Genomic DNA, 13,235 nt, shown 5'->3' on the forward strand with positions numbered 1-13,235 from the left:
CAGCCTACCAGGCTCCTCCGTCCATGGGATTTTCCAGGCAAGAGTACTGGAGTGGGGTGCCATTGCCTTCTCTGCCTGGTGGCTCAGTGGTAAAGAATCCGCCTGCCAATGCAGGAGACACAGGTTTGATCCCTGATGCAAGAAGATCCTACGTGCCTTGGAACAACTACACCTGTGCTCTACCACCCTGAATCCCACACTCTAGAGCCTGTGCTTCACAAGAAAAGCCACGTCGATGAGAAGCCCGTGCATCACAAGGAAGAGCAGCCCCGTGCTCACCGCAACTGGAGAAAAGCTTGCACAGCAGTGAAGACCCAGCACAGCCAATAAATAAATAAAATTGCTTAAAAACAATTTTTTTAATGTTAAAAACCACAACTCCTCCCCAAACCCCCAAATTGCACAAAAAGTAAAATCTAAAGCATGCTAGGAATGCATGTGTGCTAACTCACCTCAGTCATATCCAACTCTCTGTGATCTCATGGACGGTAGCCCGCCAGGCTCCTCTGTCCATGGGATTCTCCAGGCAAGAATAGTGGAGTGGGTTGCCATGCCCTCCTCCAGGGGATCTTCCTGACCCAGGGATGGAACCTGTGTCTCTTAACGTCTCCTGCATTGCAGGCGGGTTCTTTGCCACTACTGCCACTTGAGGAGCCCATGCTAACAATAAGCACATACAAAATATAAAGTGTAATACATCAAAAAGGGAAACATTTCAAAAGCAATTTAAAAAATCACAGTAAGGAAAAAAAAAAAGGCTCTAAACTGAGACAAATAAGTTGGCCAACCAGGAGCCTCTGTGGTTTGCACACAAAGAGAATGACATTTGAAATGCCTCTCTTCCTGATCCCCGAGATCGTCCCACCCTCGTCACCATGCCACAGTGAGCTCCGTCTGTCCATCTGTCCCCACGAACTGCATGTGTCTTTCCTCTCCTCCTCTCTCCCGCAGCGACCCCCCTGCTGTGACATCCCACTGGTCTCACTTGAGAGAGGCTTGTCCGACACTTGAGAGAGTCGCTCAGGCCTGTCCGACTCTCCGTGACCCCACGGACTATACAGCCCATGGAATTCTCCAGGCCAGAATACTGGAGTGGGGAGCCTTTCCCTTCTCTAGGGGATCTTCCCAACCCAGAATCAAACCCAGGTCTCCCGCATTGCAGGCAGATTCTTTGCCAGCTGAGCCACCAGGGAAGCCCAAGAATACTGGAGTGGGTAGCCTATCCCTCCTCCAGGGGATCTTCCCAACCCGGGAATCCAGCCGGGGTCTCCTGCATTGCAGGAGGATTCTTTACTGACTGAGCTATGAGGGTCTGTCAAGGCCCTGCTCAAATGCCACCTCCTGCCTGAAGTTGACTCTCATCAGCCTCCTTCCAGAAGGGCCCACATGTGTCGCTTTATGACAGTCATGTTTTGGACACTTGGACGATTCTAGCTCTATGGTCAGTTGGTCAATACAACGTTTTCAACTTCCTCTGCTGCATCAGATGCAGAATTAGAGCAAAGATACAAAGAAAACCAAAGATCTAATGTGGCAACTGGCTCTGGGTCTCACACCGATATATATGAATCCCAATAAAGATGTTATATAATATTTACAGAATAGGCTTATATCACATTTATATGTAAATGTTAATTCTCTGATGTATAATAGATATACAGTATATTTTATAATATTTATAATATACTTCTAGTACTTATATTTATTAACAAATATAACCCAGGAATTTGTCTGAAACATGCCTGAGTCCTAACCCAGGGGTTCTGATTCACTGATTCCTGGGTGGGGCCTAGTGATCTACATTTCCATATAGAGCTTGCAATGCCTGTGGTCTGAGGATTCTGTTTGGAGGAATACAAACCTAGGCGGGGCTGAGCTACTGTGACTTCCCTCCTTCCTCCCGTTCCCCTCTTACTGAGCTCTCTCTCAGCGCTGGACACCCTGTATGATGGTTAATTTTATGTGTTAACTTGGCTGGGCTGCAAATAGAGAGCCTTTTATTTGCTAGTATGTAAATATATAGACACAGACCGCCCAAAAGCCATTAGGATTCATTCTCTACTGTCAGTGTTAGAATCCAGGTTATTTCTTTTCTTTCTAATACTTTTCATCCCTTCTAGCCTCACATGATGTGAGTTAACACTGCTTTTATGCCTCATGTACCTGTGCGTTGCCAAGTCACTGCAGTGCTATCTGACTCTCTGCAACCTTATGAACCGTAGCCTGCGAGGCTTCTCTATCCATGGGATTCTCCAGGCAAGAATACTGGAGTGGGTTGCCATGCCCTCCTCTAGGGGATCTTATCGATGGAGGGACTGAATCCATGTCTTTTGCGGCTCCTGCATTGCAGGCGGATTCTTCACCACTGAACCACTAGGGAAGTCCTTATGCCTCATAGTGAATGTCTATTTTATATAGTTTTTTTTTTTTTTTCTTACTTGTATCCACTTTGGTCGTCTCTCTCTAGAACATCTTTTAGAAAATCTGCCTTTTGATGCTTTTTAGGGTCTACTTATACCGCAGTGATTATTACCTTATAGCTTCCCAGGTGGCTCAGTGGTGAAGAATCCTCCTGCCGATGCAGGAGGTGTGGGTTCAATCACTGATCCGGGAAAGATCCCCTGGAGGAGGAAATGGCAACCCGCTCCAGTATTGTTGCCTGAGAAATCCCCTGGACAGAGGAGCCTGGCGGGTTACAGTCCATGGGTCGCAACAGAGTCAGATACATCTTAGCACCTAAACAACAACAATAAACAATTGTTACCTTAGGGTTATTTCCCCAGTTAGATCCCTCCATTCATCCATGAGTTTATTTTTTCAACATGTAATATGTATCGGATCTTATCCTAGGTGCTAAAGATAGTGATAGGAAAAAATATTGCCTGCTCTTGAGAAGGTCACAGGGTAAGAAATATGCCTGTCATCAACCAGATAAGAGATGTAGATAGTGCTAAACTAAGAGTTTGCTGAGTGCCAAAGAACTGATGCTTTTGAACTGTGGTGTTGGAGAAGACTCTTGAGAGTCCCATGGACTGCAAGGAGATCTAACCAGTCCATCCTAAAGGAGATAAGACCTGAATATTCATTGGAAGGACTGATGCTGAAGCTGCAGCTCCAGTACTTTGGCCACCTGATGCGAAGAGCTGACTCACTGGAAAAGACCCTGATGCTGGGAAAGACTGAGGGCAGGAGGAGAAGGGGTCGACAGAGGATGAGATGGTTGGATGGTATCACCAACTCAATGGACATGGGTTTGAGTGGACTCTGGGAGTTGGTGATGGACAAGGAGGCCTGGCGTGCTGTGGTTCATGGGGTCCCAAAGAGTCAGACACGACTGAGTGACTGAACTGAACTGAAGAGTTTGCCTGAGATGTTATGGGGGCCTTAGGGGGAGCACCTCACTGTCAGGGTGGGGCAGGCGTATGAAGTCTTCCCAGAGGACGTGGGAGCCCCCGAAACCGCACGTGGAAGGAGGGGTGGCACTGTCATGTGGGAAAGGGGGGCAGAAGCCCCCGGCAGAGGGCATGGGGGCCCGGCTTGGCTCCTCACTGGTTCTCCGTGCCTGGTTCCGGGCTGTGCACAGTCTACGCTTTTTGGTTTGAAGGGACCTGAAACTGATTTAGAAGCTGCAGTTTCACAGTTCTCTAAAAGTCCCACCTGGATGTCTGAACGAGAAGCGAAAGGATGAGGATCAGGCAAGTTCTGTGGCCCTTTTGGTGGGGAAATGACTGAAATTTTTGGCCAGCAAGCAAAAGCAAGCTGTCTCAGAGATTTCGTTTTTCAAAGTTCCCCCTGCCACGACCCCCATTCCTCGCATCGACCGGATCCTGAAGCGGGTGAAGGAGTCAGAGAAGGGGCGTGGGCTCCTCTGACGTTCGCTGCATGTGTTTCTGGAGGAGGCTCTTCACTGCGGGTTTCCACTAACACATCTCCCACCCTCCAGAGTCCAGCTTGTTCTAGGTTGGCGCCCTCTTCCTTTTCCTTTATTAGTTTCAATAGTAACAATCCAACCATTGAAAAGAAGAGCGAGAGTAATTTTTTGTCCTTTGTTTAATGATTCAGAGCCCGTGGGCGGGGGCTGGGGACTCTCTTTATATCCCTTGTTTGCACAAAGAAGCATCTCTGAAATAAGGGATGATTTGGATCCTGGTGGAGAAATAAGAAAAACAGTCAAATTACCTCTCAGGAAAAAAAAAAACAAAAACTGAGGGAGATTTTATCTAACTTGCCAATATTCAAAACACAAAGACCAAAGGTAAATGTTACAAGGACTGCTTAAAAGGTGTGGCAACTAATTATCTTTTGTACGCATTCAATTCTTGTGTGCTTTACGGTTGCTGTTCAGTTGTTCTGTCCGACTCTTTGTGATCCCATGGACTGCAGCACACCAGGCTTCCCTGTCCATCATCATCTCCCTGAGTTTTCTCAGACTCATGTCCATGGAGTCGGTGATGCCATCCAACCTTCTCACCCTGTCTCCCCCTTCTCCTCCTGCCTTCAATCCTTCCCAGCATCAGGGGCTTTTGCAGTGAGTCAGCTCTTCACATCACGTGGCCAAAGTATTGGAGCTTCAGCTTCAGCATTTACTAATGCTTTACTAGTGCTTTACTCAGAGAAGGCAATGGCACCCCACGCTAGTACTCTTGCCTGGAAAATCCCATGGACGGAGGAGCCTGGTGGGCAGCCGTCTACGGGGTCGCAGAGTCGGACACGACTGAAGTGACTTAGCAGCAGCAGCAGCAGTGCTTTACTAGTCAGTAGAAACAGAGGTCAGAGTATCTTTTGGGGGAAAAAATCCACATATGAAAGGCCTAGTTTAGTTTTCCTTGCTAGGCGTGAGGGTCTTTTCACCCTATCACTGAGTCACTCTTTCTCCCCATGTGCCAGAGTGAACAGGAATCTACCCCTCTGGTCATGACAAGATCAGGAGGCTTGTACTCTGGTCTTCCTGCCTCCGCACAGCTACCAACGAGCCACTGGAGAGGTGAGGGCAGGGGTGGTGAAGAATTCAGGTGGAAAGCTCACAAAAACCATAGGGATGGGAGAAGCTGACTCCAAGTAAAATGTGCTCCCATGCTCATAATAATTAAAAAACAATAGTCTTAGAGGTTTTGCTGTTGTTGTTTTTAAAAGAAAGATGTAACCCTATATATAGCATTTGTTGTTGTTTTTCAGTTACTCAGTTGTGTCTGATTCTTTGCCACCCCATGGGCTGCAGCACGACAGGCCTCCCTGTCCTTCACCATCTCCCAGAGTTTGCACAGACTCATGTCCATTGAATCGGTGATGCCATCCAACCATCTCATCCTCTGTGCTCCCCTTCTCCTCCTGCCTTCCATCTTTCCCAGCATCAGGGTCTTTTCGAATGAGTCAGTTCTTTGTATCAGGTGGTCAAACTATTGGAGCTTCAGCTTTAGCATCAGTCCTTCCAATGAATATTCAGGGTTGATTTCCTTTAGGATTGACTGGTTTGATCTCCTTGCAGTCCAAGGGACTCTCAGCACCATAGTTCAAAAGCAACAGTTCTTCGGCGTTCAGCCTTCTTTATGGTCTAACTTTCACATCTGTACATTTATAGTATAGCTTGGCATAAACATTATTTTTTATTATCTTGCCACAAAACCATAAAATTTACTTTCTGCTAATACGTTAGCCTTGATAAGATGCTGCTGCTGCTAAGTCACTTCAGTCGTGTCCGACTCTGTGTGACCCCGTAGACGGCAGCCCACCAGGCTCCCCCGTCCCTGGGATTCTCCAGGCAAGAACACTGGAGTAGGTTGCCATTTCCTTTTCCAATGCATGAAAGTGAAAAGTGAAAGGGAAGTCGCTGAGTCGTGTCCAACTCTTAGTGACCCCATGGACTATAGCCCACCAGGCTCCTCCATCCATGGGATTCTCCAGGCAAGAGTACTGGAGTGAGGTGCCACTGTCTTCTCCGGATAAGATGCTAAGGCATTATAACGATGCCCTTAACACTGATACATACTAGATACACAGACAGATAGATACCTATCCCTATGTTGATGGGGATGACAGAGGATGAGATGGTTGGATGGCATCACTGACTTGATGGACATGAGTTTGGGCAAGCTCTGGGAGTTGGTGATGGCCAGGGAAGCCTGGCCTGCTGCAGTCCATGGGGTCACAAAGAGCTGGACAAGACTGAGCAACTGAACTGAACTGGTGTTGGTTCCGAGTTGGTCGTAGTGGCAGCGTGTGTCAGAGCAGGGCCTGAAAGTCGCGGTGAGCAAAGTTCACAGTGTTTTGTAGCTTAACCTAAATTGGACCTTTGGTAGAGCTTTAACCTGGGCTTTTGCAGCTCACTTTAAAGAAACTTAATAAGGGTTCTGTGAATTTAGTCTTGAGGACAGAGTGAGACACAATTCTCTGAAGATTTTATTGTCATTGTTTTTAAGAACATGGTTAAAGGCATGAGATCAGCTATGTGCTAAACAATTTAGAAACAAAAATCTAACGATGATCACAGTTCATTAATGTTAAAGAAACCCTACTTCCCAAAGGCAACAATATTTCCTGAGTTTCTCCAATGTTTGGGGAAACATTGCCTCACTGCCCTCCCTCCAGGACTGTTCCAGTGGGGGTCAGGGGTCAGTGGTGGATGACAGAAGGGGTCTGTCCTGAAGGAGTGGACACCCCAGCAGGAAAGGAGGGCTGTGAGGGTCTGGGTATGGACAGAAAATCATGCACTTTAATTGAACACATAGTACAAATTAAGTAAGGCTCACACAAGTGAAGCCGTAACCTAATCAGCTAAATGTAAATTTGTTTGGTTCCTGCTGAAATAGTACCCTCAGGCTCCAGTGGCAAAGAAAAAAAAGAGAAATCAATAGAGAAAAGGAGAGGGTTTGTTTGACTATATAATATGTAAAACTTTTGTCTTCCAAGAAAGATTCTGGCTTGGAAGATTGTAAAGGAAAATTAGGAAAACTAGAATTACAGAAAACTGGTCAATACTTTTCCAAGCTTCCTTCTACACACTGGCCTTGAATCAGTGTGAAAATACTAGCTTTTATAAAGTCAGTTTACCCCCTTGGAACAAATATTTTAAAATCACCATTTGGATGGATGCTGATTCTCAGCCTGTAGGAAGGCCCTCGTCTCATTCCTGCCCTAGGGAGAGCATGTCACCAGGGGAGAGGTGGCCTCCTAAGAAAAAATGCTGGAAGGGGACGACTGGAAAGGGCCGGGCAGGTGAAAGGGTGATGGAATGGGATCTCTGTTTGCACAATCTGAGTAGCAGGACCATGTCTCGAGCATTTGAAAAACTCAAAAGAGTCTGGCAAGGACTTTATTGGTAGAGCAACGAAATGTCAATAAAATGGATCTGATAAGAGTGATAGGGCTTCCCTGCTGGCTCAGATGGCAAAGAACTTGCCTGCAAAGGCAGGAGACTCGGGTTCAACTCCTGGTCAGGAAGATCCCCTAGAGAAGGAAATGGCAACCTGCCCCTGTATCCTTGCCTAGGAAATCCCATGGACAGAGGAGCCTGGTGGGCTGTAGTTCATGGGGTTGCCAAGACTCGGATGTGACTTAGTGATTAAACAACGACAAAGAGTGACGTGCTTCGATGGAGATTCAGAAAGGTTTTGGGGGCTGCAGCATGAGAACAGATGGGGTGGGGAGTGAGCATGCTGACACTGGGAGGGCTGTCATGGTTATCTAGGGGAGATGCCGCCATGGTCTGAGATAGTGATGCTGGAGAGAAGTGAATGGATTCCAGAGGGGGTCGTGTGTGATGGGACCGGACCCCTGAGTCAGGGGCTGCGTGGGTGGTGGTTCAGATGCTGACCAGGAGAAAGCTGCTGCAGATCATCAAGTCAGAGAGCCCGGGCAAGGAGTCGGGGTGAGGCTGGGGTGGGGAAGAAGGAGACGCACTCAGATCCTGAAATCTGGAACCCTGAACTGCAGAGCTGAAGTGACACAGGACGGGAAGAGAACACGAGTAACACCAAGGGCTGATCAGTTCAGTCGTGTCTGACTCTTTGCGACCCCATGGACTGCAGCACGCCAGGCCTCCCTGTCCATCACCAACTCCTGGAGTTTACTCAAACTCATGTCCATGGAGTCGGTGATGCCATCCAACCATCTCAAGGGCTGATATAGGATACAAAATGAACTTGAAGAAAAAATACACAGCACTTAAATTGAACACATAGTATATTAGTTCACTTGGGTTTCTACATACCTTCCATGATAAGTGTAAATTTGTTTGATGTCTGCTAAAAGAGTACCCTCAAGTGGAAATTAAAACAATAAAGCACACATCTCTCAAGTGCTGGGCTGTATATCGAATATTATAGATTTACAAGCTGGGAGACCCGAGGACAGGCCTCAGGCTGACTGTCTTCAGGAATTATTGTGAACCATGACTGATGCAAAATATTAAAATACCTTTAGAAATATTTATTATTTGGCTGCACCAAATAAACAGTTGTAGTCTGCAGCATGCAGGATCTTTAGTTGCAGCACGTGGGCTCTATTTCTCTGACCAGGATCGAACCTGAATCCCCTGCATTGGGAGCACAGAGTCTTAACCACTGGACCAACAGGGAAGCCCCTCAAAATATTAAAATACTTGAAAGGTTCATTAGTGAGAATAAAGTGCAGTGATTTGGTCATATCACTATTTCAAAAGAAAATCTGAAATTCAGTAAGAATGTATCAGTTTTCTTTTGAAATAATGGTATGACTAAGTCATTTTATTCAGACCCATCTGTGTAAAACAACATTGTCCCCTTCAAGCTCCTCCCAGTTTACTTCTCTCCATGCCAGTAATCACTGATATGTTAAGTATTCACTTGTTTTTTTATTTATTTATTTTTCTGTCTCTTGTTCGCATCCCGTTACTCAACTAGGAAGTGAACTCTACCAGGAAAACACTTTGTTTTGCTTACCCCTATACTGCCAGCATCTAGCTTAGTTCCTGGCACACATGGATTTAATAAGTACTTGTTGAATGAATGGTGTTGAATAAATACAATGAATTTCAATTTGGAAATTCAGCACTATCAGGTCATAGAATAATAGACTATCTTAATAGAGAACATTAATAATTTTAAAATTAAAATTATTAAAAAGCAGAGACATCACTTTGCCCACAAAAGTCCGTATAGTCAAAACTATGGTTTTTCCAAAGCTATGGTCCAACTCTCATGAATGTGGGAGTTGGACCATAAAGAAGGCTGAGTGCCGAACTGATGCTTTTGAACTGTGGTTTAGAGAAGACTCTTGAGAATCCTTTGGACTTCGAGATCAAACCAGTCAGTCCTAAAGGAAATCAACCCTGAATATTCACTGTAAGGCCTGAGGCTGAAGCTGAAGCTCCAATAATTTGGCCACCTGATGCAAAGAGCCAACTCACTGGAAAAGACCCTGATGTTGAGAAAGACTGAGGGCAGGAGAAGGGGACGACAGAGGATGAGATGGTTGGATGGCATCACCGACTCAATGGACATGGGTTTGAGCAAACTCTGGGAGATGGTGAAGGACAGAGGAGCCTGACGTGCTGCAGTCCATGGGGTCACAGAGTCAGACACAACTGAGTGACTGAACAACAACAAAACAGAGGATATAGACTGAAACAGTTGTTAAACTACAGAGAAATTTCTGTAAAGTACTGAGTGCACATTAGCTAATTTCACATATACATGCGAAATTCACAAATATGTATATATAATATAATGAACTTTTGAATGTGATACAGCTAACTGGCCTTTAATTGTATCTAAAATTTTTCATCTTGGCCACTCTTCTTACCAACATTTAGTCAATAAGTGTATCTTACATAGTCAAGCTCCACCGAATGAGCTTCTGAACACCAGCGCATTTGAATGAATAGACATGTACTTAATTTTCAATGATGCTTTTTTTGAGTTAAGTCTGAACTTCACCTTTAGGGACATTTATTTTGTCAAGCCTTGCAACTTAAAACCGTGAACCCTGACATGCTCTGTGAGTAAAAGATGCGGTGGAATTTCAACAGTTGTTTCTTTGACTCTGAAATAATCTTTGGAACATCTCCTCGGTGTAGGAGCACTGCAACCCCAGTGTCTGCAAGATCCATACTCCCTTCTTGTGATGCTGAGGTCAGGAGGTTAGATAAGCATTCTTTCCCGCCCTGTAGAGAGCGGGGCGACTTGAAGGTTCTGCGTTTCCAGAGTCTTACTTGTGCTGAAGACGGCGCTTTCAAAGCATAGCGCTCCCCTAGACCCCTCCCAGGACCCCCAGGACCCCCAAAGCTCCGGCGCCCGCGCATGAATGACCAGCGTTGCATCCATCCATCCCTGTCTCTGGACGACGGCCTGTCTGTTTGGCTACGATCGCCCTGCTGAAGTTTACAAAGCACTGGAACGTCTGGAACCGCCGCCTCGCCGAGGCCGCGCCGCCCTGCGCGGGGTGCACGCCCAACGCTGACCGACCACCTGGGCGCACCGGCGCGCACCGCCCGCAGCACACTGATCAGCTGCGCGAAGCCAGACGGCGGCGCCGCGACCCCGACCGGCCGGCCCGCGCCCGCAGCCCTGCCCCGGGCTCCCGCCTTCCCGCCCTCCCGCGCAGGGCTGCTCTCGCCGCCGCCGCCGCGCCCGTAGCCCGGGGAAGCTTGTCCCTCGCCATCCGCCGCCCGCGGAAGCGTGTCCCTCGCCGACCGCCGTAGCCCGGCGCTGGCCGGCCGCCGTCTCCAAGATGGCCGCGGCGCGAGCGGCTCCCGCGGCGGGCTAGCGCGGCGGGGGCGGAGCCGAGCCCCTCCCGCACCCCCGGGGCGCCCCGGGCCCCCCGCGCCCGCCTGCCGCTCGCTGCCCGCCGCGGCCATGCGGGGCCCTGCGCACGGATGAGAGAAGCCGCCGCCGCCGCCGCGCCGGTGCCGCCGCTCGCCTGCGCCGTCACCTCAGCCGCCATGGAGGAGCCGCCGCCGCCTCCGCCGCCAGAGCCTGAGCCCGAGCGCTGCCGGGCGGCGAGGTGAGCGCGGCGGGCCCGGCGCCCAGAGCGGGGCGCGCCCTGGCCCGAGGGGGGCGTGGGGTGTCGGGGTGTTTTGGGGGGCCCTCCGCTTCCCTCCAGGTGCTGCGGGAGCATCCAGGGGGCCGCCGGGGCGCAGCCCGGGGCGGTACCCGGGGCGGGCGGGCAGGGCGGCCGAGTCGCGCGGCCGGGGCGCCGCGGGGTCCGCAGGAGCGCCCATCCCGCCGGTCTCGCTGCGGCTTCCCATGCTCGCGGGGGGCGCGCTGGGAGACCCCCCATCCCCTGCCCCGTGCTGCAGCCGCGACCCTCGTCTCCAGCGAAAACGCTGCCTCCCCTGCGCCCCTCTCCGAGGCAGGGTGGACGCTCGCGAAGCAGATACACGCTGGTTGTGTCCGTTCTCCTCTTGCCGTCCGTTTTTGTCCACCGCCCCGCCATCCCCGAGGGTGCCTGCTGAGAAACTGCATTTAAGCTCTGCAAACAGGTTGCTTTCTTTTTCCGAGGGCACCCCCCCCCCCCTCCCCGGCCGTCGGTAGGAGCCCGGTGCAGGCGGTTGCTCGCACGTGCATATCAAGTAAAGGACCGATTTGTGCCCAACTTGGGTCCCCCGCCACCACCCCCGCGGGAAAGTTCCAAGATGGAACTTTGGTACCCAAAGCGTGCATGTGGCGTTCGGTTCCCCTGGAGACTGTGTTCCGCAATGATTATGCCGTTTTAGTGACTGGGAGACGGAAACGCACCATAACCCAGGAGCACTCCGCTCCTCTTGCGTGCCTCTGTTTGTCCATTCAAATGCCCTCTTACCCCCTGTCCTCTGCATCGCCCCGTATAAACTTGGAGACTGCTGCCCCCTGTCCTGTAAGGAAAATAACTTCCACATCTGCTCCTGCATCTTAACTGTCTTGCTGTATAGTTGCAGGAATAAAGGAGTTAAGTGTCCTTTTTCCTCCTTAAAGAAGTTTTAAAAGTCCGTAGCTGTAGTTTGAACCGAATACAGGAACCACATTCGTGCTTGTTATGACCCAGTCGGCCCAAACAGATGTGTTTTTTTTTATAAGCTGTGAAGAAAGTCCTCCTTCATTTTCCTTCATTCCAAACTCCTGAGATACTCTGGTGAACTTTTAGGGAACAGCTTCTCTAAGTCATGATACGTGGTGCAATGAGAATTTGTTTGGGTCCTTTGGAATGTATCTAACATTTTTAGAGCTTTTGTCAGAAAGTTTGTGCATTTGTTAGTAGAGTCATTCTTGAGTATTTTGACCCCTGTAAGGTTCTCTTTAAAAATAATAGTAGCGAGCCCTTATCCCTTAAAACATGCTGTTTCTTTTGCTTATGTTAATCATTTAATCTTGACCAACAGCCTTATGAGGTATGTCCTATTACTGTCTCTTTTCAAGATGAGGAAACTGAGGCACAGTGTTAATTGTTTTGTCCAGGCTTTCACAGCTAGTGCTGAGCTCAGGTCTGGCTGCACTTCCCCTGTGTCTGATCCCCATAAAAAGGAGATGTGATTTCATGATACAAATGAGCAGATCAGAAGTTGTAAGTCTGTGCAGCTGTACTCTGGGAAAAAATGGATGTGAGCATTCTTAACTAAAAGTAAAAGGAACAGAGAGAATTGAAAATGTGCTGTTAAAAATGACTTTCTCTAATGATGAAAAGAAACCTTGAGTTTTCAGCCAGGTCTCTGTCTTTGTTATAGTAGAAATAGGTCAGGATAATGGGCTTCATCCAACTTCAAGTGAGCAGCAGTGTACGGAACAAGCAGATCTTAGAAATATTTTTCTTAGCAACATTGCAGTTAATTTTACAATAGCAAATCTGTAAAGCATTACTTGACAGAGCTGTTATTTTCTCTTCTGTACATCCTCATTGTTACCACCACCTCTTCAGTGTGCAGAGCTGACCTCTGACCAGTTTACTGTAGATCATTAGTAGATGATGTTTCAGGGCTTCTGCAGTTGTTTGTTTGAATCTCTGCTGTTTGTGTTTTTAGTCATTTCAGAGAAGCTTGGTGTGCATTTTCAAATAATGTAGGATGCCACACTTGGCCACACTGGGGACCAGTATCGTGCCTTGTGCTACTAGGTTAACTGGTCTGGGGGCAGACCAGAGTGAAGCTCACCGTCTGCCATCTTTGTTCACGTCCTTCATGGCGGTGTGTCATTGATCAGGAAGGCTGATCTAATGCACAGGTCTTTGGTGGAAAGCAGGCCTGCACACGTTGGCCAGAGCTGCAGGGTGGCAGGTGCCAGCCCAGCACA

At 48.6% G+C, this 13,235-nt stretch overlaps 1 protein-coding gene across 5 annotated transcripts in view; it reads left to right on the forward strand.

Moving 5' to 3' along the window:
• MAP3K4 (mitogen-activated protein kinase kinase kinase 4) overlaps positions 1–13,235 on the forward strand; it is a 149,253-nt gene that overhangs the window by 33,451 nt on the left and 102,567 nt on the right. Inside the window, exon 1 of one of the 5 annotated variants that reach the window (XM_070795609.1) lies at positions 10,682–10,977. The exons of the other annotated variants lie outside the window; for them this stretch is intronic. Coding sequence (XP_070651710.1) covers positions 10,850–10,977 — 128 coding nt within the window. The 5' untranslated portion in view covers positions 10,682–10,849. Of the gene's footprint in view, positions 1–10,681; positions 10,978–13,235 lie in introns of those variants that run through there. 5 annotated transcript variants of the gene reach the window in all.

Source organism: Bos indicus, chromosome 9 (genome assembly GCF_029378745.1).
Source record: "Bos indicus isolate NIAB-ARS_2022 breed Sahiwal x Tharparkar chromosome 9, NIAB-ARS_B.indTharparkar_mat_pri_1.0, whole genome shotgun sequence".
NCBI classification, from domain to species: domain Eukaryota; kingdom Metazoa; phylum Chordata; class Mammalia; order Artiodactyla; family Bovidae; genus Bos; species Bos indicus.